This window comes from Chelmon rostratus, chromosome 10, assembly GCF_017976325.1.
Source record: "Chelmon rostratus isolate fCheRos1 chromosome 10, fCheRos1.pri, whole genome shotgun sequence".
In the NCBI taxonomy this organism is placed as follows: Eukaryota; Metazoa; Chordata; class Actinopteri; order Chaetodontiformes; family Chaetodontidae; genus Chelmon; species Chelmon rostratus.
The window spans coordinates 16770001-16794763 of record NC_055667.1 but is presented as its reverse complement, the minus strand read 5'-3'; the positions used below and the strand labels follow the sequence as shown (position 1 = coordinate 16794763).

The window sequence follows — 24763 nt, the reverse complement described above, 5'->3', positions numbered from 1 at the left end:
TAATACCAGTTGGTATTGCTTTAACTGACCTAAGGCAACCTCATCAGGAAAGAGTGATGTCATCCAGGGGTGCATCTTGCACCTGATATTCATCGACCTAATGAAACGCTACTGATTGAAAGTCTCTTCTACTTTTGTACAAATGGAAACCCATCCAAATTTTTACGTTTTCAGCTCCTTACATGAAGTAATGGGATTTTTGTGGCTTGTTGGTATACAAGTCATTGATGAGTAGAAGCCTAAATGGAATATTGCTGAAACCCAACACAGATTTTTTGGTTAATTTCTGTTGATATTTATGCATTTATTTGTATAAAATTGTCCAACTTCCGGTAGTCTTGCGTATCTCCCGGTAGCTTGACGCAGCTCATGTCCCCGGTCGGAGCGCCTGTTATCGGCCTCTTAAAGAAGCAGACCCTCCGTTCATACTGTACTTCATGATACACTGTCTCCTCTACATACCCTGTATCACAACTTGTCAAGTAACAAGTAACTTTGTTGCTATTCCCCCTTTTCACAAATACTGTATTTTTCAGTGTCCGAATTACCAATCAAAGCCCAGGCTGTTGGTTTTGTTCTCATAATTATTACATTTTTCTCTTCTCTGGGAAAACAAATCACATAATCTTTGATCCTTCATCCAAATTGAGATGAAATGTAAGTTAAGATATAAAATAATATTTGGAAATTAATTGTTTTTGAGACTTATCCCTGAGAATTGGACTATGACCCCTGAATTGACCAATCACTGTTGATTACACCTCTGACATGATTATGTCTCTCAGGAAAACAGCTTGCTGTTTCAACCCCTTTTTCACTCACATACAAAGAGAGGACAAAAAAAAGACAAGGTTGATGTTTTATTCTGAAAACTACAAAGCTCAAAACAATAAGCATTCAACCAATCAGGAGTTGTGTGATAAATGATCTAACAGCAAGAAATATTAATGACAAAAGTCAGAATATCCTTTCACATTTGGAAATGAATGCAAGGAGGACACTTTCTGCTTTATCACAGCAATACAAAAAACAGCACACGACAATGATAGACTTCTGTGATCTTTTTTGGCAAAATCCACATCCCTCTTAGAAACCGGCTCCATCTGAAGGAACAGCCTCTTTCATGTCTGACACACAAAACGTTCCGCAGTACTTCAGCTGTTTCAAGTGACCAAGAGGAATGTTAACGTCTTGTTTGTTGCAAAACTGTGGAAACACACACGAGTTGCATCTGAGCAATGAAGAGCTTTTTGCGGACAACGCACACTTTTTAGAAAACACTGAATCGTAGTTACTGAAAAATGACAAAAATATGTACATCCCTGAAATGAACAGCAAAATCAAAGTGATTGGGAGAAAAGATGACATTCGGTGTGCTAATAATTACATGAGCATAGTGCTAGGGTTTCTATCTTCACACTGTCATCAGTCTCATTTCATTGTACCGGTCGTTCACACTAAAATTCCACAAACTGAAATTCATCCTATTATCTCTCACGATGGTCCTCACAGTCTTTCATACAAACATTTATTAATTCATTATTCTATGAGAATATAGAATTTCTCAATAAGTCTGATGGCTTACAAATTTAAGTACAGTCGTATCTGACAAAAGATAATACTAATGTGTTAATAGTTGTTGGATCATGGGCAGATGGCTGCAGCTACATACACACTACTGTGATTTTTTTTTAATTTTTTAAAAGAGAGATGCCCTTTGGCAACTTGTTGAAATGGTTCAGAGGGTGCTTTTTCCTTTATTCACAACAGATCCATATATACAGCACAATTATCTGTGGTCGCAGCTTCAACAAAGTCTTCGTTTCCTCCTTCGCAGCCCTGCCGTGACCTCACGCTCGAATCATTTGACATCGACTACAGACCATCTTCACAATCAAAGGCTCGGGTAAAAAGTGTGTTTAAAACTCATAGTCCTTCTCAGCCATGTCGATCGCCCAGGCAAACTTCTCTCTCTGGGTTTTGTTGTAGATCTTCTCAATGGGAACGCCCCACTTCTTGCACCTGGAGGGGAGGGAAGACAGACCCGTTAAAAAATGACCCCGCTCCTCTACTTCTTCCATGAAGAAGGTTCAACAGAGAGTCAGTAGTCAACAGAAAATCTTCAACTATTCAGCCGTGTGCAATGTGCATTGCGTTAATGTTGTTTCTCTGTGAGCGTGCCTGTAACCACAACTCAGTGAGACTCAGGTGCAAGGATCACACAGAAATAAAAAAAATTCAAAAGTTTAATTTAGTTGAAGTAATAGAAAAAAAAACAGAAAGTCAGCCGGGCAATAATCGAAATTCAAACAGCAGGCAGAGATAAAACACAGCTAAACGACAATGGGAATATTAAAGGCTGGAACACCAGACTGCAGGGAGAACAAAGACAACCAGGCGAACAGGTGGTGGATAGGTGGGACTATAAGCACTGGGAGGACTGATTGGGTAATCAAGAACAGGTGATGATAAAACTGGTGGGGAAACTGAACAATGACAGGAAGTAAAACTTATGGGACTGCAATAAAGCAGAGTTGCTACAAAATAAAACAGAAAATGGAATTAACTAGTGTCAATGCACATCATCACATAACCAGGCTAGCCTTTCCCCCTCTTTTGAGTATTTAGGCTATGCTAAGCAAACTGGCTGCTGGCTATAGCTTCTTTACTCTACAGACATGAGAGTGGTATTGATTGTATCTAACTCTTGGCAAGAAAGCATAGAAGCATAATTTCCAAAGTGCCAACCTTTTTCTTTTAAATGTAAGACTGTCAGCTGACATAGAAAAGATGTTATTGGATCCTGGTATCTCATTGTCTGAAGTTGGGTTTCCAACCATAACTGACACTGAATCAATATTGTTTCAGCAAACTCAGTCTGCAGCTACTGCAGCTACATTTCAGCTGATTATATATGTCCCAGCTAACACAAACGTTCCAATAACATTCCCAGAACGTTCCCTGCAGGTGTCTATTTGGTAGACGTTCTAAGAATGTTGTGCAAATGTTTTTGTTCGACGTAACATTATGAAAACACTCTCATAACCTTGTGAAGTAAAGTCTTTTGGAGGTAATTTTAATAATGTTCCCCTGACGTTCCCTGCTGGAAACCTTTTTTACTGCTAGTTTTTCAGTTATTCAAATGTCTTTTCACATAGTTTCTTTCTATTGTTTATATTGATATGCAATATGTGTAATATATCCTCATTTAGAATTTGATGTCAGCAATATGTTTCAAAAAAGTTGGGACGGGGTCATGTTCCCTACTCCGCTCTATCACCTCTTCTTTTCTCTGCAGTCATTTTCAAAGTGGAATGTTTTCTCATTCTTGCTTGATGTACGATTTCAGCTGCTCAGGTCTCCTTTGATGTACTTTATGTCTCATAATGTGCCAAACACTTTCAGTGGGTGACAGGACAGTTTTGCTCTTCGCCTCAGTCCATCTTAAATGAGCTCGGAACCAGAGATACTTCTATACAACTCTCCGAGATGCTCTATTTATGCCCAATCATGTGGCTCACCTGTTGCCAGTTTACCTAATTAACTGTGAGAAGTTCCACCAGCTGTTTTCTTTTAGCATTTCACAATTTTCTCAGTCTCATGTTGCCACCGTCCCAACTCTTTTGAAACGTGTTGCTGTCTTGTAAAATCCAGCGTCTTTAAAGACAGTCCATGTGCACAGCATACTGAACATGTGGTAATGTTAAACCTTTGATTCCCTCACATGACATGGTCCTGGTATAGACCTTTTTCACAGCCGACACTTTGACTTGTCATGTCAGGAAAAGCACAGGTGAAATTCCATTAATTGATGGCTCGGTGCCGTTAGTGCGTGTCAGTGAGTCATGCCACTGAGCCAACGTGCACAATACCAGGACCCGGAAACAAACCTACCTAGATGGAACACATTTGTTATTATTGTTACTGATGACGCGTGTGTTTTTCTTGTTATGACACACCAAAGTGTCTGCTGTAAAAAGGTCACACTGTCATGGCTGACTGGGATGTCTGAATAGAATGGAGACACTGTTATATTATTAGTAACATCTGTTCTTTTCCTGCTATTATGAGTCAAAATGTTTTCAGTTGAGAGCTTGGCTCAACCATTGCATTTTACTGAAAGGTGGGCATTCTGAACCACTGCCTTACTTTGGTGGAGAACCGCTTGTCTTTAGCCTTTCTCAAAGCTGACTGGACAGGACAGTTAATTTAAACACAAGATACTTGTGCTCAAAAAGAGGATTCATTCTCAGTGAAGAACCTTGGAGCTCTAATCTGCCTCTATACCTGCCAAAGAGCAGTGATTCCTTACACGTCTCTGGGGGTCATCAGGTGGAAACCTCCCTTCAACAGTGTTTCGCCTACTTAGTCCCACTACACCTCCAGGAGGTTAGGCAGTGAACTCCGGCGTCCCAGAGTCACCCCCCCTAGTGCCAGTTCACACTGCTCCTACACAATCCAAACAGCACCGCCACGTTCAACTGACCCAGAGATACTCCAGGTAGTGGCCAGTACCGATGCTACCATTTAACTATTGCTAATGCTAATGCTAACCGCTAGGAAGAACAGAAGAAGACAATACAGTTCCGATGCTACCATTTAGCTAATGTTACGTGCTAACCGCTACCTGCTAAGAGGAACAGAAGAAGACAATAAAGCTAGATTCACCTATACTGTTAATGTTAATTGCTAGCCACCAATACTAACTGCTAAGATACTATCATACTCTCACCGCTTTAGCTATTGTTAGCTGCTACAATGCTACCACAGGCCTAGATGCCACATGTAACTGCCGATTGCCACACTACCATCATCTACCCCTGCCTCTCACCAACTGCACCAAGAAAAAGCGGGGTGGGAATACAAACCCTGGTTCGGGTAGGGGATAGAAAATAAAGAGGTAGAGTCAAAAGATGAAAGTAGGGATTGGATACAGACCCTTGTTCGGGTAGGGGGTGGAAAATTTAGAAGGTGCTGAAGGTGGAGGCCTAAACCACAGACTAGATTTAACAGCCTCTTCTAACATTTCCTTCAAGAAGCAGCAAACCCTACCATTTCCTTCCAAAAGCAAACAGAGCAGGAAAACAAACCCTAACATTTCCTTCAAGAAGCAAACAAAACAGGAAAACAACCAAAAAGATCAAAAAACAAGCCAACTCTGTGTCTTACCACGCAAACTCACCTGAACAGGCCGCATGGTCCCAAAGAGAGACTCTAGCTGGCCACACCCCCACCTTATCTAAACTTCCTGGTTCTCTTCCTATTGGCAGAGCGAGAAGATGGGGCGGGGAAAGCAGAGCAGAGGAGAGGTGTCTTGTGGTTAGGCATGCATGTCCTCTGCCCCCCCCCCCCCCACTGTCCCTATTTCACCCCCCAACTACTATTATTTCTCCTGATCCATATCCACTGACTAGACCTAGCAGCCTCATCTGACATCTCCCTCACTGTCTTTCTTAAATTTTGCCCATGCACTCCCAGCTCCCTCAACAGTGAAACAGCTGACCCTGCAACAAAACCTCTACACCCCACTTCAACCGGACAGACCCTGTCCCCTCTGCTCAGATTCTGTCTTTAAATCTGCATACTTAGTCTTCTTCCTTTCATAAGCTGCCTCCACTGGATTTTCCCAAGGGACTGTTAACTCAATAAAATACACAGTCTTTTTACTCATGGACCATAAGACAATGTCTGGCCTCAGATTACTATAAACTATTTCCTGGGGCACAACTAGCTTTCCTCCCAAGTCGACCTGCATTTGCCAATCATCAGCCCCTACCAGGCAGCCACCTACCTGCTTTCTCCCTGACTTAGCAGCTCTATTTTTCTCCCCCTCTCGAACAAACTGCACATCTAACCTCTCCTTTCTAGAACTTCCAGAATTCACCTGCTTCCTTCTCTCCTCAATGCCTGCGGCTAAGCTTCTCAGCGCCTGATTATGCCGCCATGTATACCGGCCTTGTGATAAGCTAATTCTACAACCTGACAAAATGTGCTTTAAACTTGCTGTACCTGAGCAGAGTGGGCACGATTGATCGCCCTGTACCCAGAGACTTAGGTTCTGCGGGGTTGGCAACACATCGTATGTCGCCCCTATCAGAAATTTAATACGGCCTTCCTCCATATTCCACAGGTCCCTCCAACTAAGTTTCCTCTTCTCAACACCTTCCCAATTCAACCATTGTCCCTGTTTGGCTTGACCAACTGCTTTTGCCCCTCTTAACAACTCCTCCTGCCTACGCACCTGTTCCACTACAAGCTTTCTTTTCTCCTTTAGACCTGCTTTATTCCACACTGGTTTGCCTGGGCCAAGCCCCAAGCCTCCCCGGCCAAATTGAACATTTCCTACTATTTCTGCATGCCTGAGAGCTGCCTCTGCCTCCTGCACTGCTGCCCTTGGGTTCCATTTCCTCCCCCCAGAAGGATTCGGAACCACATTGCAAACCCTAATCATACATCAGTGTCCTGCAAACCAAAGCGTATGAGGGGGGAACGATGATGACAGGTGACATCTACGAATGGAAGTGCAGGAACATCATAGCTGGAGCTACAACAAATCATCAATTAGCTGCCAACTGTTAAAATAATCGTCACCTATTTTGCTAATTGATGAATTGGTTTGAGAATTTTTTTAAACAAAAAAAAAAAAAGTTGAAATTGATTCCAGCTTCTTAAATGTGAATATTTTCTGGTTTCTTTATTCTTCTATGACAGTTAAGTGAAAATCTTTGGGACAAAACAAGACATCTGATGATGTCCTATTGGGCTTTGGGCAGTGTTGGTCAAGCTACTTGTAAAGTCTAGTCTGAGCTAAGCTACCAGTTACTCTAAATGAAATTAAGCTTTGCTACACCGAAACTACCCCCAGAGATATGCAGCAAGCTCAGCTGCAGCAGCATTGCACAAGTCGCTCACTACATCGAAGCTATTATTTTACACTGAACCGACTTCATTCCAAGTCAGTGCTGTCTCAGTGATCAATAAAACTGTCAGTCAGACAGATAGGCAGGCAAAAAATGTTAAATTCAGTTGCTAATGAAACAATAAGCCTAGCTCTCGTCTCACTGCAACAAAAACAAACAAACAAAAAACATGTGCTCCACTCAAACCATGGTAGGAAAAGAATAAAAACCTGACTCCCTCTGGATCAGTTCCTCTCCATCCTCAAGTAAACCCAAGCTTGCGTGTCTGTTTCCCTGCAGCAGACACGTTGTAGGCATCAACCCACAGAGTGGTACATGATCTCACTGTCATATGGACGTGCTTCTGATGGCTGCATGTACACGCGGCAGCGGTGGCAGCGCTTTATTTCAGACTGCAGCAGAAAGCTCCGCTGCGTTTGAGCTTCAGAAATAGTTTAGCTTGTGTGGATGCTACCGCACCACTTAAACAAAAGAGCTGTGTTGCCGAAAAGCTATTTGATTCAGGAAACAGTGATGCTGCCACTAAGTTACTGAGAAATGTAGTTAAACAAGTAATGCTGCTACTGGCTGTGGGAAACACTGATCAACATTTTCCACAATTTTCTGACATTTTATAGCCCAAATAACTGACTGGTTCATCGAGAAATTAAACAACAAATTAATGGACAATGAAAATAACTGGCATTTGCAGCCCTAATCATACTGTAGCTATACTAGTGTTACCCAACGACACCAAATTCTGTTTTTTGAGTCTGTAAAGAGGTCTCACTGGAACAAAGATCAAATACATTTACAAATAAACTTCTCATAAGCTCTACTTGACTGTTGAATGCAGTGTTAATAGAGACCACCGTTCCACAATATAATGAGAAGAAAGAATGGAGGAAAAAAGGAAAAAGGTGATGATGAAACAGCTTTGGTTGGACTGCCAGTGAATACTTTAAAGATGAATAAGTGTACATATGTAAACCAAATGGATATTTTCTGCATAAAAAAACAACAATATTGATTGTTTTTTTCTTCTCATTTTCTTGTGAAACTGACTTCCTGTTAATTTTGAAAACATTTTTTACAACAACTCACAAAAAAGTACATTATGGTTACAGTGCACTGCACATAGCTAATAGAATTAGTAGACACTACAACCCTGTTTCCAAAAAAGTTGGGACACTGTGTAAAACGTAAATAGAAAACAGAATGTGATGATTTGCAAAGCACTTAAACCCCATATTTAATTGAAAATAGCACAAAGACATGTCAAATGTTGAAAATGAGAAATTTCATTGTTTTTGAAAATGATAGGCTCATTTAGAATTTGATGCCAGCAACACGTTTAAAAAAAAACGTGTTGCTGGCAAAGTTGGGACGGTGGCAACAAAAGAATGGAAAAGTTACATACAAGAAATGCTACAAGAAAAAAGCTGGTGGAACATCTCACAGTTGATCAGGTTAACTGACAACAGGTGAGTCACATGATTGGGTCTAAAAAGAGCATCACAGAGAGGCTGAGTCTTTCTGAAGTGAAGATGAGGAGGGGTTCACCACTCTGTGACAGACTGTGCTGGCAAATAATGTAACAATTTAAGAATAATGTTTCTCAACATTAAATTGCAAAGAATTTGGGGATTCCACTGTCTACAGTACATAATATCATTTAAAGATTCAGAAAAACCTGAGGAAATATTTGTATGAAAGGTTTAAGGCTGTAAACCAATATTGGGTAACCGTGATCTTCAGGCCTCAGACGGCACTGCATTGAAAACAGACAGGATTCTGTAGTGGACATCACTGCATGGGCTCAGAATCACTCCCAAAAACCCTCGTCTGTGAACACAGTTCATCACTGCAGCCACAAATGCAAGCTGAAACTCTACCATGCAAAGAGGAAACTGTATATAAACCAGATCCTCCACCTTCTCTGGTCCCGAGCTCATTTTAGATGGACTGAGGTGAAGAGCAAAACTCTCCTGTGGTCTGACGAGTCAACATTTGAAATTCTTCTTGAAAATCATCGAAGCTGCGTCCTCTGGGCTAAAGAGGAGAGGGACTATTGGGCTTTTTGTCAGCGCACAGTTCAAAAGAAATCACCCGTGATGGTTTGGGGGTGCATTAGTGCACGTGGCACGTAACCTGCACGTTTGTGAAGGCACCATTAACACTGAACCATATATACAGGTTTTGGAACAACATGTGCTGCCTAGTAGACAACTTCTTCTTAAGGGAAGTTCTCGCTTATTTCAGCAACACAATAACAAACCATGTTCTGCACGTATTTCAGCATCATGTCTCTGTATTAGAAGAGTCTGGCTGCTAAACTGGCCTGCCTGCAGTCCCGACTTGTCACCCATTGAAAATGTTTGCCGCATTATGAGACATAAGCCTTTTTGGAAACTGGGTTGTACATCGTGGTAATGAGAAACACTCAAACACCCATACACGAGGCAAACATAAGTAGCTAGCTCGTAGCTAACGAAACAGAAAACCAGGAAATTTCCATGCTTAACTCAGGCAAAGGTTGTAGCTGTTATTTAGAATTATTTCCGGAACTAATCTGATCAACTGTGCCAGCAAAGACAACAGATTATTTTAGTGAATCTCTGTCCAGTTTGAACGACTTAGTGTTTTCATCTCTGTTACATATACTCAGACACATACAACTACAGTGTAGACCAGGTTCCCATGCACCACCCTACAAGAGGGGACCCCATCCCTTATGCCTTACAATCAGGCAAAACATGAAGCATTCCTGTATCCATTGTGCTTGAGGAGCAGGCTCTCCATAAATAGCTGTGGGGCATGGGTTAGGGAGGCCTGGCCCTCCATTCAGCCACAGACAGCTCCTCATTGACTTCCCACATGGAGGAAGGAGTGCTGTTAGGGGACGCTCCCTGGCTTTCAGAAACAAACCCCATTGTTCCTCACGCTCACACGCTTTTCTTCCTCTTATTTTCCTTCTGCAGCCGTTAGCTTTTTTGCTTGTGCTGCTCCTTTTCCTACAATGCAAGAGCATTTCCTGCCTTTCTGTCACCAAGGTGGATATGCACGCCGCACACCCGCCCGCCCAGAGAAAGCCGGCCTATGAAACAGTAGGCGGTTTACTCATTTAACGTCCGTTTTTTTTCTCTAGTCACATGTGTAAGCAAATACACCAGTAGCTGATAAACAGAGGTAAACATCTTCTGCCGTGTCACATAAATACCATGCAACAGAGATGCGTGGATCCAGGTAGTTGAGCTTGGAGGTGCCCAGAGCAATCTGCTTGTTCTCTTCTCTGTCTGTGGCCTGCACCTGGAGTTTCATCAGCTGCTCCTCTATCCTCTGGACGGCTTTACGCTTCACCTCCACAGCCCTGAGAGACACACAAAGGCAGACAGAGGGAGGAATAAAGACAGTTACAGAAAGAGAGCAATTGAGAGCGAGACATAGAGAGATGTATAGGAACAGAGAGGAAGAATTATACAGATGGACTGAAAAACAGATGCCCTAAAAATGATCAACTTGATGTTAAGGATGAAGAGGTTTAAGGAAGTCAGTAACAGCTAAAACTGTGACAGTCCCTCCCACCGCTTTGCAGCACTCAGGCTTTCTTACTTTTTGCTCTTGTCATCATGGGAAGCCTTGTGATCAGCCTTGGCAGCCTTCAGCTGCTTCCTGGCTGCTGACAGCTGATTCTGTTTCTCGTCGATCTGCGAACACAACAAGCACACGCTGAGTAAAGAGGACAATCTGCATCACCTCGAGAGGGAATATCTTTATCTTTCACAGTGACAAAAATTTCTCCAAGGCCGCCAAGGCATCGTTGCTTGTGGAGGGTCAACAAATGTGAAGAAAGGTGGAACGCAGAGGTTTACCTTGGTCTGCAGGTTCTGCATGGATTTCTCAAACGTTTTGGGCGGAGCTCTCTGGTGGTTACATAGGATGGCCACTGCCCGGTTGGCTCGGTTGTATGACAGGATTTTAGCTGGGATGCTGTCATCAGCTGAAGAGCCAACAATGACAAAAAACAAAGTGGGAGAAGTAGTTTATATCTGCTATATACTTCATTTGTGTAGATGCTGGAGCCATTTTATTTACATGGCCAATTCTGCTTTGCTATTTATCCTCGTCTGGCATGTTTTATAGCACACAAGCTTATGTTTCATGTTGAATATTTTATTGCAAAGCCTTTGTACTATTCTCCTGAGGGAGAGGACCTAGAGCAGGCAGCTTTATTTACATGAAGGTTTTGCTTTATTATCGGCCCTTGTCAGAGTAGACAGATATAAACTCCAGAGAGATCACGGCATCTTAATCGCAGACAAACACAACACAGTTTTACATATCAACAGATACAGTATAACTGAAGACATCGAATGTCGATAAAGCCAGTATCCTATATATTTTAGACTGGTCGAATTCCTTACATGCATCAACTTACTGAATGGAAATTTGTTTGAGCATTATATTGTGTCATATCCCAACATCATTTTTATTCCATCAAAAAGTGCGAAAATAATTTACCCTTCAATAAGCCCTGCCCTCCTTAGTTACTGTTGCTAGGCAGCACATATTTGGATTAGATTAACATTGAAATTTGCATTACTTTTTGAAACACTAGGTCTTCAATTCCTCACAGAAGTAAACATAAGCAGGCTTCTCATTGCTAGCTGACGACGGTGGTTTTGTCCACTAAAACAATGACTCAAAGTGTAGCTAGCTGCTGTACGTTAATGCTAATGCTTAAACTCGGGGGGAGAAGTGCGTCTCCTGGCTGGTGCTTCCATGTGACACATTTTAAACCGAGAACACTGTAAAAAGGTCTTAAATATGTACCTGACAGCTGCGTACATGATAGTATGCTAGAAGACAATATTGAAAAAGATTTGAGGATATGAAAATTAGTGTAAGTGTTTGGCAAATGAAATGGCATCTAACTCTAGTTTGGCTGCAGTCGCCAAAACAAAGACCAGGATTAAGCTGTTATCATTCCTCTGAATTATGACAGAAATGCATCTCGGCTCACAGATTGACATGGATGAAGTTTAATCCATTCCTCATGTTTGCTCTTGGGTTAGAGCCTCGTGCGGACTGCATCAACATGTAGGGCAATGTAAATCTTGACAGGCCTACCGGTGTCTTGTTACAGTTACGAGGCTATGATTGGACAGTTGCTGTTGGGAGGAGGGTCTTAACAAAATGTCTCTCACTTGGTGCTGCAGAATGTCAAACTATCTAGCTGAGTTTTGGTTGAACTGCAGGAAAATTGTGGAAAAACTGTAAAGAGTGATTACAAGTTGTAACTGTGCTTAGAAAGTATTTGGGTGCCATTCAAGTGAGCTGCATGTGACCGGCTGAAGCTGCAGTTACTCACAGCAGGACAGTTCCTTGAGCTGCTGCTGCAGGGTGATGGAGGCGTTGTAGGTACGAAAGACCTTGGCTGTCAGGCCATCCATCAGCTCCTGTAAGTGCTTATTCAGAATAGAAGTCTGCAGGAGACACAGAAAATGAAAAGAGGGGAAGAGGAAAGAGTGACACAAGTATTCCAACTAGCAATGTAAACAGTTCACTTAGACCAAAGCCTTGGCATATATATTACATCATATATATATTATTACTGTAGATATTTGTGTGTGTTTCTTACATTCAGTCTGTCAAAGAGGTCATCTTCAGGCTGCTTATTCTCCAGGAACAGCTGAAGGTTTTTAAAGACCTGATGAGAAATCAGCAAATGTTTATTTAGCATGAGATCATTTACATCAAACACTTCAGTCCAAGTGTTCAGGGATGCACAATCACATTTCCACCAGGTGGGGGTGCTATCCTGTTTCTATACATGATGACAAGTGCAAGCGGTTTATAACAGGTTAATCGGTCTTTTGTACGTTCTTCTTTGTGTGAGTGGGGATGGAAGTGGAGCCAAATACGTGGTGTCCAGGCACGTTGAAGACATCGTGACTAAAAACTGAACATGTCTGTGCGCACGTGTGTGTGTTTGTGTGTCTGTACTCTCCTGTAACAGCAGGAAACAGGCAGAGCTGACGGAAGACTTTTAGTGCCCGATCACCTGTCTGTGCAAACATCCTCCTCAGCATAGCAACTCCTTATCTCATGAACACTGAACTCACATATCTGTCAAATACACACCCAACGCCGCCCTCATAAAACCCCATAAAATCAATTTTGTGCTTTAATGTATCTCTCACTGTCCCTTCCCTCTGTTACCCTCTTCTCCACAGGGATCTTGTTGTAGTAGCGGATGGAGTCCTTTCCCAAGAAGTCAAACTCCACCACGTACTCCTGGTCGTCCATCTTGGGGTACAGTTTGATGTGCTCCACCCGCAGCGAGCAGCAGCCCACTGTGTCCGCCGTCTCACCTTCCTCCTTTTCGTTACCTGCCCTCAGTGCAAGCTACAGGGGGAACAACATGCATGGTGATCATTACCGGGACTCGAGAGTGTAACATTGTTTGTCAGGATTTTCTCTCTTAACTTGGTTTACCTACAATATCTGAGTATTTCTCCAGCTGGGATGTAGGGAGGCCTTGTGGTTAATGGAAACGATATAAGGGGGTCTGCAGTAAAATTAAAACAGTAAATTTCAGCATTTTGCTGCAGAGATGCAAAGTAACATCGAGGGGAACCTTACTCTGTTGGTGGATTTCATTCTCCATCCGTTGTTTTTTTTATATGCATCACTAGATAAAATCCAAGATATGCTGCCATTTGTAATGATGTTTTTTCCCACTTAATTGTATTTCTTCAGCACTATTTTACTGTATTGCTCCTCACCTTGTCTATGAAATACAGAGCCACAGCTCTCTGCCTGATCCTCATCTCTTTTGACTTCCAGTCATCTCTATACTGGGTACGGATGCGATCCACGCACTTCTTCAACCGTCGAGCAGTCTCATATTTCTGCCAGTCCTTCTCCCCCTGCACACACACACACAAACGGTTTGATCAATAGGGAAACAGACCATTTTATTCATCATGGGCCAGCTGGTGAAATATTTAAACGTAGAAACCGGTTCAGATTACGTTCAGGCTTGAGGCTGCAGGTGTGCGAGCGCAGGTACCTTGATCCTGGAGCTAGGATTCAACATGATGTACTTGATGGAGCCCTGGATGTTCTCCGTCCAAGATGCCAGCCAGGTCACCTTGTTGTCATGGCGAACCTCCTTCCATTTTGTCCCTGGAGGAGGTTTAGGGTGCTTGGAGTCCCTACAGAAAAAAAAAAGCTTTACCATGACTAGGTATTTCCCACCGTTTGGAACATTTCTCTGGGTGAGGTCTGGTCTAACTCTGTGGGCCTGTTGATTTAAGTGCATTCAAGTACAATAAACAGCCCTTATTACAGACCTGAAATTAATCTACTTCAATCAAATATTAGCTAAATATTTTAACAGGCCAGTCTAAGATGAACTTCATATTATTAACACTGCAGCTATGAGACAATGATGCACAGAGAAACACACACACACACACACACACACACACACACACACACACACACACACAGAGCATACTCAGACAGGAAGTCTACCTTTGACACAGTGCCGGCATGCGTGCAAGTGCATGTCAGCCATACATCTGCCATACTGCAGCATGTACATTCATGTGCTAATGTCTCTGTGACGGTTACAAATTAGCCTTCTGTAAATTCTCTCTCTCTCTCACACACACACACACACTGCCCACTGAGGCATGGAACGACAGAGAAAGAACGAAAATTACTCCCACTGTCTATAAATATATATCCAGCACAACATGGCAGTTAGCAGATGGCAGGGGAGATAAAGGGAAAGATGAAAAAAGAGGTTAAACAGGGAGAGAGGGGTTAAGAATGGGACAATGAATGTGAGGTATGTGTCCTTTTGACAGAGAATAGCTTCCACAAGCACGTTCTTAATACTGTATATTCTGCTATCAAAGCGCACTTGGTCACAATTCATCCACTAATCCCGCATTGTACTTTAATTTAACCTCACCAACAATGGCTTGACAGGGCCACCTTGTGGGAAAAACTCAGAACTAGACATAATGTTGCAGATCTCCTCCAAACATGTTCTCAGGTGTATATCAAATACTCCCTCACTTTCAATATTACTTTCTCCCTCATCTCTCCTTCTTTTAAAAATCCAGAATCTATGAATATGACCTGAAAAGTCAATTCTCAGTGTGTGTGCACAGGAGGCTTCAGGTTTCCACATCACACTTGTGTAAGTAGAATACTGGACCGGGACTGGACCAATCCCACTCGTAGGCCCACCCCATCAAATTTTGCACAGACAAACTTTCCACTAAAAGGGAAGCGCTCGCAGTGGTGGGGAGATTACCCACTTGCTACAGTTTATGATGATGTCTTCTGGTCTGATGCGTCGTTTCAGCATGCCCATCTTTGGATGATCGCCTCGTCCCCTGAAGAGGCCCGGCGGCTCGATGCGGAAGTTTCCAATCCTCTCCTTGTGGTTGTCCATGATGCAGAAACCGTACTCCTGGAGGATTCTCTCATTCTCCTCTTTGATTTTCTACAGAGCGTATGAAAATATGAAAATACAACGAAAGATTTCATAATTCTGCATTGACTGCATGGATACTGGCGTACCTGTTTCTCCTCCTTGGACATCTGTTTCCTCGCTTCTGATTGGGCCTTGAAGTACTCATTCATGTCACTGAAGTTGCACTTGTTCAGGTCGGTGATCTTTGACTTCTCCTCTGATGTCATTTCCTAAAACAAAAGAGAAGACATCTGAGGCATGTCCACCCTCTGTTGACTCTGGCTCAAGCGATCACTCGAATACGTCTTATCTCCTCACCTTCCTCCAGTCCTTATAGAAGTTCTTTCTGAAGATGTCCTTCGTGGTGTACTCATGATCCAACATCTTGGCAAAAAATGTGGCTACCTCCTCAGCGGGAGCACTAAGTTTCATCGGCTTTCCTACAAATGCAGGAAAATGCCATTGCACTCATTGCAGACCAAACGACATTTAAAAAAAAACATTACAACTATTTTTTAACACAGACAGACTCACCATCATAGTAAAATTTGACTTTGTCAGGCAGAGGTTCATACGGAGGTGCAAACACTGGACCCTTATGCTCAAGGAAGCGCCATTTGGAGCCATCAGTATATCTTTCCTCCTCCCACCTAATCACCACAGACAACAAAGTACAACCCGGGGGAGGAAAGACAAACACGGTATGTACTTCTCAGTCGCTGTTTATGTCAGCTAACTGTCCTTGAGTGTGTAATTTCCTGAGGAAAAGAACTATTTGTCCCCAAAATGATCTTACCATTTCCACTTCTCCTCTTCTTCTTTTTTGGATTTCTTCCCCTCTGTCACCTTTTTGTCTTTAGTCTTTTTTTTGGGCTTGATGTCCTGAAACGAAAGAAGAAAACAGAATAAATCTGGACCTGGACCCTGGGGAATATGAGAATGCATTCATCAAAATAATGTGAAAACACAGCAAACCTCATCCTCCTCATCCTCTTCGTACTCGTGTTTCCTCTTCTTGGCCTTTTTCTCATGTTCCGCCTTGATTTTTTTGGGCTTGTATTCAAATCTGTAAACAATTATAGCGACAATCTAACTGCGTCACAGAGTGCAGAACTGACAGTGACAGAGCTGATTAAATTTGTATGATACCCACTCTTCATCATCGTACTCTCGTTTGGAGGTCTTGTTGTGCTGGGGAGAAGGGTAGAAGCCGTTGTCTTCTTCGGGCTCGCTCTTAATGGCGGCAGGGCTTGTATCTCTAAGTGCCACATTGAAGACATATTAGTAAAGCAATATCCCATTAATCATGACCAAGCAATGACTAAGCTTGAGCTAAATCCCTTATAAATACTTTTATTTCACACTGAATACAACAAAGTGATGCCGTTTACCTTACATATCCATTTTCTTTCTCCTTTTTAAGCTTGTCTGCATGGGATGATTTGATCTGTGAAAAATGGGGAAACAAATAAATTATCTTCTCTTATCTTTTGACAAAATGTACCTCAACCACTTTCACAGCTTTAAACAATATTTAAATAAACTAAATTTGTACTTATAATATGAGTTCATGAAAGGTTGACCATAAGTGAGCAAAGTAAATGTCACAAAATACGAATGCTGTCATGATGAGAAAACGAAAAAAAAAGTTCATTGGACAGTCACACTGAAGTGGACACAAAACAGAGGGTATGATATGCTACGAAGGTCCCCAGTTGAAACACTGCAGTTATGTGGCATGCGGGGTAACCGGTAAGCTACCAAGACCTGTACAGCCTTTCACAAAAGGCAGACTGACCACCGAGTAACAAACCTTCTCCTCTCTCCTCTTCTCTTTGTCCTTGTCTTTCTCTTTGTGTTTTTCCCTGTGCTTGTCTGAGCTGCCGTCACTGTGCTTCAGCTTCTCTTTGTCTCTGTGTTTCTTCTCAGAGTGGTCCTTGTGTTCGCTGAGAACACAGAAGCCACAGAGGTCAGAGGTCAAGTGCGAGAGGTCAGACGTGGTCCAGATGCACAGACACAAAAGATGCCATCCGCAAAGGCACCTACCACCAGCAATACAAACGTAACCGTGTTTGACAGACAATGGCAGTGACATGGACAGCTGCCATTACGAACGTCCTGCAGCCCGCAAGTATTCCAACCGCAAGGAAAGAAAACATGACGACTGTTCCACAGGGTTCAAATTACTAATGCTCTGCACATGTCATTCATAAAAGTGGATTTTGTGGAGTCGTTCTGATGCATGTTTGCTGATTTAACACGACAGGGTTCTATTAGTTTCAAATAAATCAGCAGGAAGTCGGGTGATTCTTTCAAGCTTTTCTACGTTTAACACTGGCAGGAGCAAAATGCATGGAACTTGTCATATCCTCATTAAAGATTCAGTTATGACAGCTAAAACCAGCAGTTCACAACAAAATCTAAAAATAAAAGCAATGTGTATATATATATACATATATATATAAATACACACACATACACATTAGGAGGTACAGGAGGAACATCACTTCAGGGGCTGTAGGCAATGTTAATACACCAATATTGATATCCAGTTAAACTGGCGCTGGACAGTTCAGATGCAGAAACATCAACTTGAGTTTTGTCGGGTGTTTCACCAAACACATGAGAGGAGGCTGCAGATATCCTACCTGTTGCTGTGCTTGACTTTCTCTCGCTCCTTGTCTTTCTTGTGGTCTTTGTGTCTGTGTTCCTTGTCTTTGTGCTTGTCTTTATGTTTGTGAGAGTCTACGATGCAAAGGAGAGATCAACTTGTTCAGCAGCATTTAAAGGACAACAGGGAAACTGCACTTACATATTCAGACGCCCCTTCCGTTTATTGGAACTAGGATGTGTATCAGTGCAAGCTGACAGAGGAAACAAAAGGCACTCTCAATTTTTCTTCTATATGTTACCAGACTTTTGCCCCTCAGTGTCCTGCATCACGCCTCCCACAAACCCCCTGAGGTGCAGCCACCATCTTCATGCAACAGGAAACACCTGTATGGTGCTGATGGAGATGGAGTTTCCCTCACTGAAGAAAAGGAACTTGACAGTTGATAGAAACCTTTTCTACTTGCCAAAGGACTGCAACTACTGATGATTTTCATCTGCTGATTATTTTCCCGCTTAAACGTTCAATTCACAAAATGTCAACAAAAACAGTTGACTGTATTGCTTGAAACAATTAATTGATTAGAAGCACAGTTGGCAATTAATTTTCTTTCAACCAACTAATCGACTAATCGTTGCAGCTCTAATTTGCCACACTGTAATATTCCAAGTATATATCATCATAACAGTCATGGCCCCTAATGTATAATAATAGCTTTTTTTCCAGCAGGCTTTCATTAAACATTTGATGTAGTTTTATAAATAGAAAATATGTGATTGTACTTCAGAGGAAAGATTGTTTTCATTCTCTCAGCGCAGCCAGTGAAATGATTAAGCTGCAATAATGATTTGACATGAGTCTTCAATATTAAAATGTTTCCAGCTGGGTGAAATCCCTCCTGAGGTAGACCTGGCTTGGCTTGATCATCACCTCGTGGCACCCTGTTGTCATGGCAGTTTAATAACGGGTATTATCTGCTGTATGAAACAGTAACACACATCCCAGTTCTAGACTAAACCCCACACACTGCGTTGCTTTCCATCACATCGTGCAGCAAATTAAGTCCGCAAGAGGGGAGGGGAAAAAAAAGTGCTCTCAACTTTCCAAGAGTAGTGTGGAGGCTATAATTTGTGCAAAAATGACTGCTCAAAGCATATGCTTTTAATAATGTAGTGCAACTTTCTTTTCTGTGACTTTGAGTTTTACACTCATGTGTGAGCATTCCCTGTTGGCCGTGCAGATAAATGTAAATGTGGCGATGGAGGCAGAGTGCAGCTGCTGGTGAGATACGGGCAGGGAGAGGCGATAAGCTCCCAGCTCTCGCCTCCATATCACGGCAGACAGTTGGCTCTCTGATCGGCGCCCTGGCTGCTACATACAGAAAAAGAAAATGGCGCAGAGACTAAGTCCTCAGCCCCAATTCGGCCACTTTCGGCTCCAAAATTCGGTGTGATTGCACGCTCATATCACCAAACCAGAGCATGCAAAATGCACACGATGCCAGGTCCTTTCGGAATACCCGAGCAGATTGCGAAAACGAGGGTCGCAAGTGCACATTTCAGACCCTCTTTTTGAACAATAGCCGCAAGAGAGTGGAGGAGAAGGGACTTAGTCTCTGGGACGCCATTTCTGTCCTTTAAAAAACTAACAGTACACAGACCACGATTCCGTTCAGAAATCAGCATCAATATGAATGAAAATCCTCATCAGAGGACCTACCGCTTCCTTTAGATCCAGAATTGACCTGGAAATTGCGAAAAAAAATGTTTTTAATATCTCAATTTTGAAAATGCCGGTAGCTCGGTTATTGAAGTTTCAACTGGCATACAAATGTAAGCTACAGATACACGTTTTGCTTCAATTAAATCCAAATTCAACACAAAATTTCGAAGTTTTCATTAAAATGACAGAGAACAGCGGAACTTATCACGCTAGCTCACGTTTCTTATCCGTTATTTCTTATCATGACAATAAATACTCGCCAATTATGTCAGTTATTGCGAAGGAATTGATACAAACTGACCAGACATGAATTATTGACCGAGAGGTACCTGAGCGTCTCCATGTCCATGATCTCCGCTCATGGTCAGGCTGGTTTTTGTTTGTAAAGCAGGTGAAGTTATCACAGTAGCCAGCTGTTCAGGATGCGAGGCTCAGGGAACCCTCACTGACAGACTGGAATGGAGTCCCAACGTTTACCGACTGCGCATGCGCACATCAACCTCAACGCCGAGAGAACACCCTGCGCGGTCCGCACCTGAACCAGCATCAAAATGTCAAGCCAGTGAAGGCAGACTCGTGATTTTATTACATCCATACGGCATGTGTGTTCCTGCTCCAGATTTAGTCAGGTGAGTGAGAAATATCCATCCTCTAGAGCATCATGTGCTTTCGGTTGCTTTAATTTCTCTTCCCCTAAACGTCGTCCTGACTACACCACACTCCGCCGCCTACTAGTGCTCATCAATTAATAATAAAGTACATGAATGCAGCTCGGTGTCAAAAAATAAGCAAGCTGAGACTTCATACCTAGTGACAATACAGGAATCATTTTACACAGCTTCACAGAACAAAAGCAGTAGAAAATTTAATTCAGTTTTACAACATAATTATACAATCATAACGAGCTCCATTATCAGTCTTCATATGATTAATCCAGCATTTAATATAAAAAGCACGTTCACACAAATACATACTGTATGCACACATTCTAACTACAATCTCACATAATAGCGTGGACAAAAACAATAGCATAATTCTTTTTAAAACAATCTGTACATGGTTTCCTTCCTCCAGCGAAAATTCAGGATCTGGGACAGAGAAACCGATATATCAACTGATTCACAGCGGGAAACAAAAACATTTACAGTACAGTTCACAGGCTATTTAGACTTCCTTCGTTTGGCCTGGGTGGGGCTGGCTCCAGTTTCTGTTATAACAAAAAAAAATATATATATATGTAAGTGTATTAAAGAAAAAGTAGTAATGTCATGTGTACAGTTTAGGTGTAGTGATACATTATCTGTTTTTCTGAAGCTGCTGAAGTTACCTTTTACAGCAGCACTGGTTCCAGGCCTGACTGATCTCTTCCTAATGCCACTGTCCGCCACTGGCTCCTCTTCCACCTCCTTCTCGGCCCGGGAGCTACGTCTACTCGGTCCCTTGGGCTTCTCCACAGCAGCCCTGGGAGGACCAGATAGAAAAACAACAAACGACAAGGAAGGAAGGACAACACAGGGTTGTGTTAGTCATGATGCAAGGGCTTGAGTTAACTCTGCTCTACTCACAGAAAGATATAATACCACTCAGGACTCTGCTGTTTTTCCTCGTCTACCACAGATACTGTCCGTCTTCATCCCGACAGCATCCACTACGTCGACATGATCACTGCTTGTGTCTTTGCAGCACAAACATGTTAAAATACATACCTTGGGACTAAGTTGATGGGCGTCTTTCTTTTCTTTGCCCATCTGTGATAGAAGTGGAAAAACAGCGGTAAACTATAAACTGTGCTGAACAAACATGGCTTCACTTCCCCACCATATTATGACAATCCCCAGGAAAAGAGATGTGGCCATAAATGTCAGTGGAGTGGCACAATTTGCTACGTGATAAGCTGTTCTTGGTTTAAAGTTATGACATGCATTAGTGTATTTATATTATTGCATGCTAATCATACATACCAATTGCTGAGGCCACGTGGCTCATTGTTTTCACCATGTACCCCCTTGGCCAACCAAATGAACTCCCTGAGTTTCAGTAGAGTTAGAAATGTCTAAGCATTTCTCCATCAAGAGCACAGGTCTCAAGACTAGACCGACATTTCAGCGATCAATAGTAGGGGACAGCTTGACAGACCCCAGCGCCTTAAGCATTACACATCTAATCAACAATACAGACCTCAAAAGAACACAAATGTTATGGGGAAGCTTACCCCTGCTCAGAACCTGTAGAGACCTCTTCACCTGAACAGGACAAAAAAAAAAGCGTTAAGTTTTTGCCACATAGTTCCAAGTGACTCATGAGATCATATGAAAGCATTTTTTCTTAAGACAAAGATGATCACACTCACCCGTCTTCTCACTGACAGCAGGTTCCTGCGACTGTGGGACTTCCTGTTGAACAGGTGCTGGGGAAAAAGGATCAAACAGTTCAACTGACAAATTTGGATATTCGCAATAAATTATTAGTCAGGACTAGTCAACTAAAACAACAAAGAGAATGACTAGGTAGGGTGTTAGCAGAGGGCAACTGTCTCTCCTCCGCTATCACCACGACCACTTGCAGTTTTTGCAAATCGCAAATGACCTAAATTAACAATAAAGTGGTTTGCAAATGTACTAACATAGGAAAGCCTAATACTTAAGGTTGCACCTGAGGTTGCATTAAACCTTACCACAGCAGTGACACAGTATATACAAAGGTATGTGTAGTCATCAGCTTGACCTGACCAAGGAAAAATGGCCACAATATGTTCATTATCCTGTTCACTTCAGACATGGACACACAAATAATTATTTTAGCTCACACTGTTGTGTTTACCTGGAGTTGTTTCAGCAGGTGCTGCAGCTGGTGCCACAGGGGGCTCCGTAGGTGGGGGGTCAGACTGAGGTGGTGGAACTCCGCTGGGGTTAGCCACTGGTGAGGATGTGGTGGGGGGAACCTCCTGAACAGATCCAGGTCCAGCAACAATTGGAACAATGGACGACACAGGACTTTGTACAGGAGCAACCGTAGAGAGCAAGGCAGCAGAAGAGACACATGTGGTAGTACCAACTGCAGTGACAATAGGAGCATGGGAAGTTACAGCCTGGGCTGTGCTTGAGACTGAAACTGGTGCAGGCACTGGAGCCTGGGTAACAATCTGAGTAGAAACAGCAACTTGGCCAGGCACTGGGATTGGAGAGGAGACTGCAGGCAGAGTAATGTTGCTTGGGGCACCAGCAGCAGCAGTAGTAGTATGGGGAGCCAGTGCTTCAATCTGAATGGCAGGACTAGTGGGAGGATGAAAAACCTGTGGTGGCACAGTCCCAGTGGGCCCCTGTGCAGGCCTTTCTACAAGACTCTGCTGGGAGTCAGATGTACCAGTAACAGCTGCAGAAGCCGGTGCCGGTTTACTTTTCACATGGGTAGTGGGAGGTGGAGACATGGGGCTCTTTCGGATGGTGTTAACAGCCCCAGGACTAGAGCAGGGAGGAGGAGAAGCCAGAGGTGGCTGAAAGGGAGATGACGCTGAAGGACTAGGATGGGGAGATGGCTGCTGGACCGGGGGACTGGTTTTCTGAACACAACCTGCCTCACCTGTACTTTCTGTTTTGGGGGCCCCTGGGCTAACTTGCTGAGGAGCTGGTAGAGTGGCAATGGCTGCTGATGAGGACATACTAGTGGCAATCTGGACCTGTCCAGCAGCACTTCTGGCAGGCTGAGTGCTGGTCATGTTAGCCCCTGAGGACTGGGTGGAACTTGGGGCAGGAGAAAGTTGGATGTTTGTAGTGGATACTTGGATAGGCCCCATCATAGTGACTGACTGTGAGACCACTGTGGTATTCGGAGCCACAGAAGCACCTGGGACCTGGAAAATTGGATTGATAAATACAGGAGTGGTTGTGATAAACTGAGGTCTGGGGACGGGGGTCTGCTGCCGGATGTCCTGAGGCCTAATGTTCTTGTTGGGGACAGCTACCATGGTGGAGACCATAGATGTGGGTGCCTGGGGAGTGGGGGCAGAGGTGATAGGGTTAGAGGTGACAAACACAGTGATCTGGTTGGGGGAAATGGTGGTAGAAGAGGCAGGGATCTGTATGACTGAGTGAACACTTGTCACAGGTTTAGGACTAGGGCTTGGTTTTAGAGCTGAAATGGCAGGGTTTAGAGCAGAGCTGGAGTTAGAACTGGTACTAACAGTTGAGGCAAGACTGCTCTGACAGCAAGTGACTGGGTTAGGGCTTACACTCGTGGTGGCATTAGTGTTAATAGTGAGGGTGGGGCAGAGGGTAGCTGTTGGGATTACTTTGGGACTGGGACTGATGCCAAGACTGGAGATGGGGTTTTGGTTAAGGCTGGGGGTAGTAACGGAGTTCACATTTGTGCTCAGGTGCGAGCTGGGTATTGAAGCAGGCTGCAAATTAGGACTGCTGGTAGGGATTGGGACAGCAAGTTTGGGTTTAGCTTCTGATTCATTTACAGTGGTAGTTGTAGCAGCAGAAGATGACATATCTGTACTCTGGGAATTACTGTGGAGTGGTCTCTCTGCATCCAAAGCAGACTTGGGGCTGTCTTTACCCATAACATCCCTAACAGTATTACTCTGTATGGGCCGAAGAGCCATGTTTGGGATACCCGTGTTATCCAGTAACTGGTTGAGGGACGTTGGAGCTGTCCTGAGAGTAGGTGAGACCTCAGAGTCCTGCACAGGTGCTGCGTGGGCTGGCTGCCTATCAACAGAGCCAGCCTGCAATTCCAAGTCAGGTTTAGGCTGCTGAGGTGCTGGGAAACGAGGACTTGCCATTCTGGGAGCTGATAACTCCCTCAAAGGCTGTGGCAGAGTTTGAGGCTGAGGCATCTGTCGCTGCTCTGCTGTCATCATTACCTGACTATCCCTGACTCCTTCAACTGGGTTACCTTGTAGCCCATGGAAGGGGCTCTGGGTCTGTGGCGCCTCCATGCCACCACTCACTTGTGAAGGCATAGATACTGGACTTGGGGGTACTGAGGTAGGGCTTAGCATCATGGTTTGCCCCTGAGGGTTGACCAACT

At 43.3% G+C, this 24763-nt stretch overlaps 2 protein-coding genes across 9 annotated transcripts in view; both read right to left on the bottom strand.

The window, feature by feature from the left end:
* Positions 1–847: 847 nt before the first annotated feature.
* On the bottom strand, positions 848–20175 carry top1 (DNA topoisomerase I). The gene is made up of 21 exons (XM_041945940.1): positions 20059–20175; positions 19727–19751; positions 18045–18141; positions 17210–17342; positions 16788–16843; positions 16550–16654; positions 16372–16462; positions 16193–16278; positions 15931–16046; positions 15715–15836; positions 15504–15626; positions 15239–15426; positions 13975–14119; positions 13688–13831; positions 13122–13307; positions 12541–12609; positions 12271–12385; positions 10772–10899; positions 10512–10606; positions 10120–10269; positions 848–2022 (listed from the first exon to the last, which is right to left on the bottom strand). Exons 1-21 carry the CDS (start codon positions 20089–20091, stop codon positions 1920–1922), a joined length of 2310 nt encoding a protein of 769 aa, XP_041801874.1. The 5' UTR covers positions 20092–20175; the 3' UTR covers positions 848–1919.
* Positions 20176–20568: 393 nt separating this feature from the next.
* The window catches only part of ncoa6 (nuclear receptor coactivator 6), a 12440-nt gene continuing 8245 nt past the window's right edge, over positions 20569–24763 (bottom strand). For 3 of the 8 annotated variants that reach the window (XM_041945602.1, XM_041945604.1, XM_041945603.1), the window contains exons 12-17: positions 22550–24763; positions 22080–22136; positions 21942–21972; positions 21436–21477; positions 21057–21190; positions 20569–20936 (exon numbers count right to left, since the gene is read on the bottom strand). The exon at positions 22550–24763 is cut by the window's right edge and continues 838 nt beyond it. In XM_041945602.1, the coding sequence (XP_041801536.1) occupies positions 20890–20936; positions 21057–21190; positions 21436–21477; positions 21942–21972; positions 22080–22136; positions 22550–24763 (2525 nt within the window). In that variant the 3' untranslated portion in view covers positions 20569–20889. Of the gene's footprint in view, positions 20937–21056; positions 21757–21941; positions 21973–22079; positions 22137–22549 lie in introns of those variants that run through there. The other 5 variants (XR_006007158.1, XM_041945606.1, XM_041945605.1 and 2 more) reach the window with 5 other exon arrangements.

What these genes read in the sequence shown, in the direction of transcription:
- top1 (XM_041945940.1), bottom strand. Translation starts at nt 20,091, where the DNA reads ATGAGCGGAGATCATGGACATGGAGACGCTCAG. An exon ending in AGTCAAATTTTACTATGATG is followed by an intron (nt 15,837 to 15,930) that starts GTGAGTCTGTCT and finishes CTGCATTTGTAG; the next exon opens with GAAAGCCGATGAAACTTAGT. An exon ending in ACCTCTTTGACAGACTGAAT is followed by an intron (nt 12,386 to 12,540) that starts GTAAGAAACACA and finishes TGTCTCCTGCAG; the next exon opens with ACTTCTATTCTGAATAAGCA.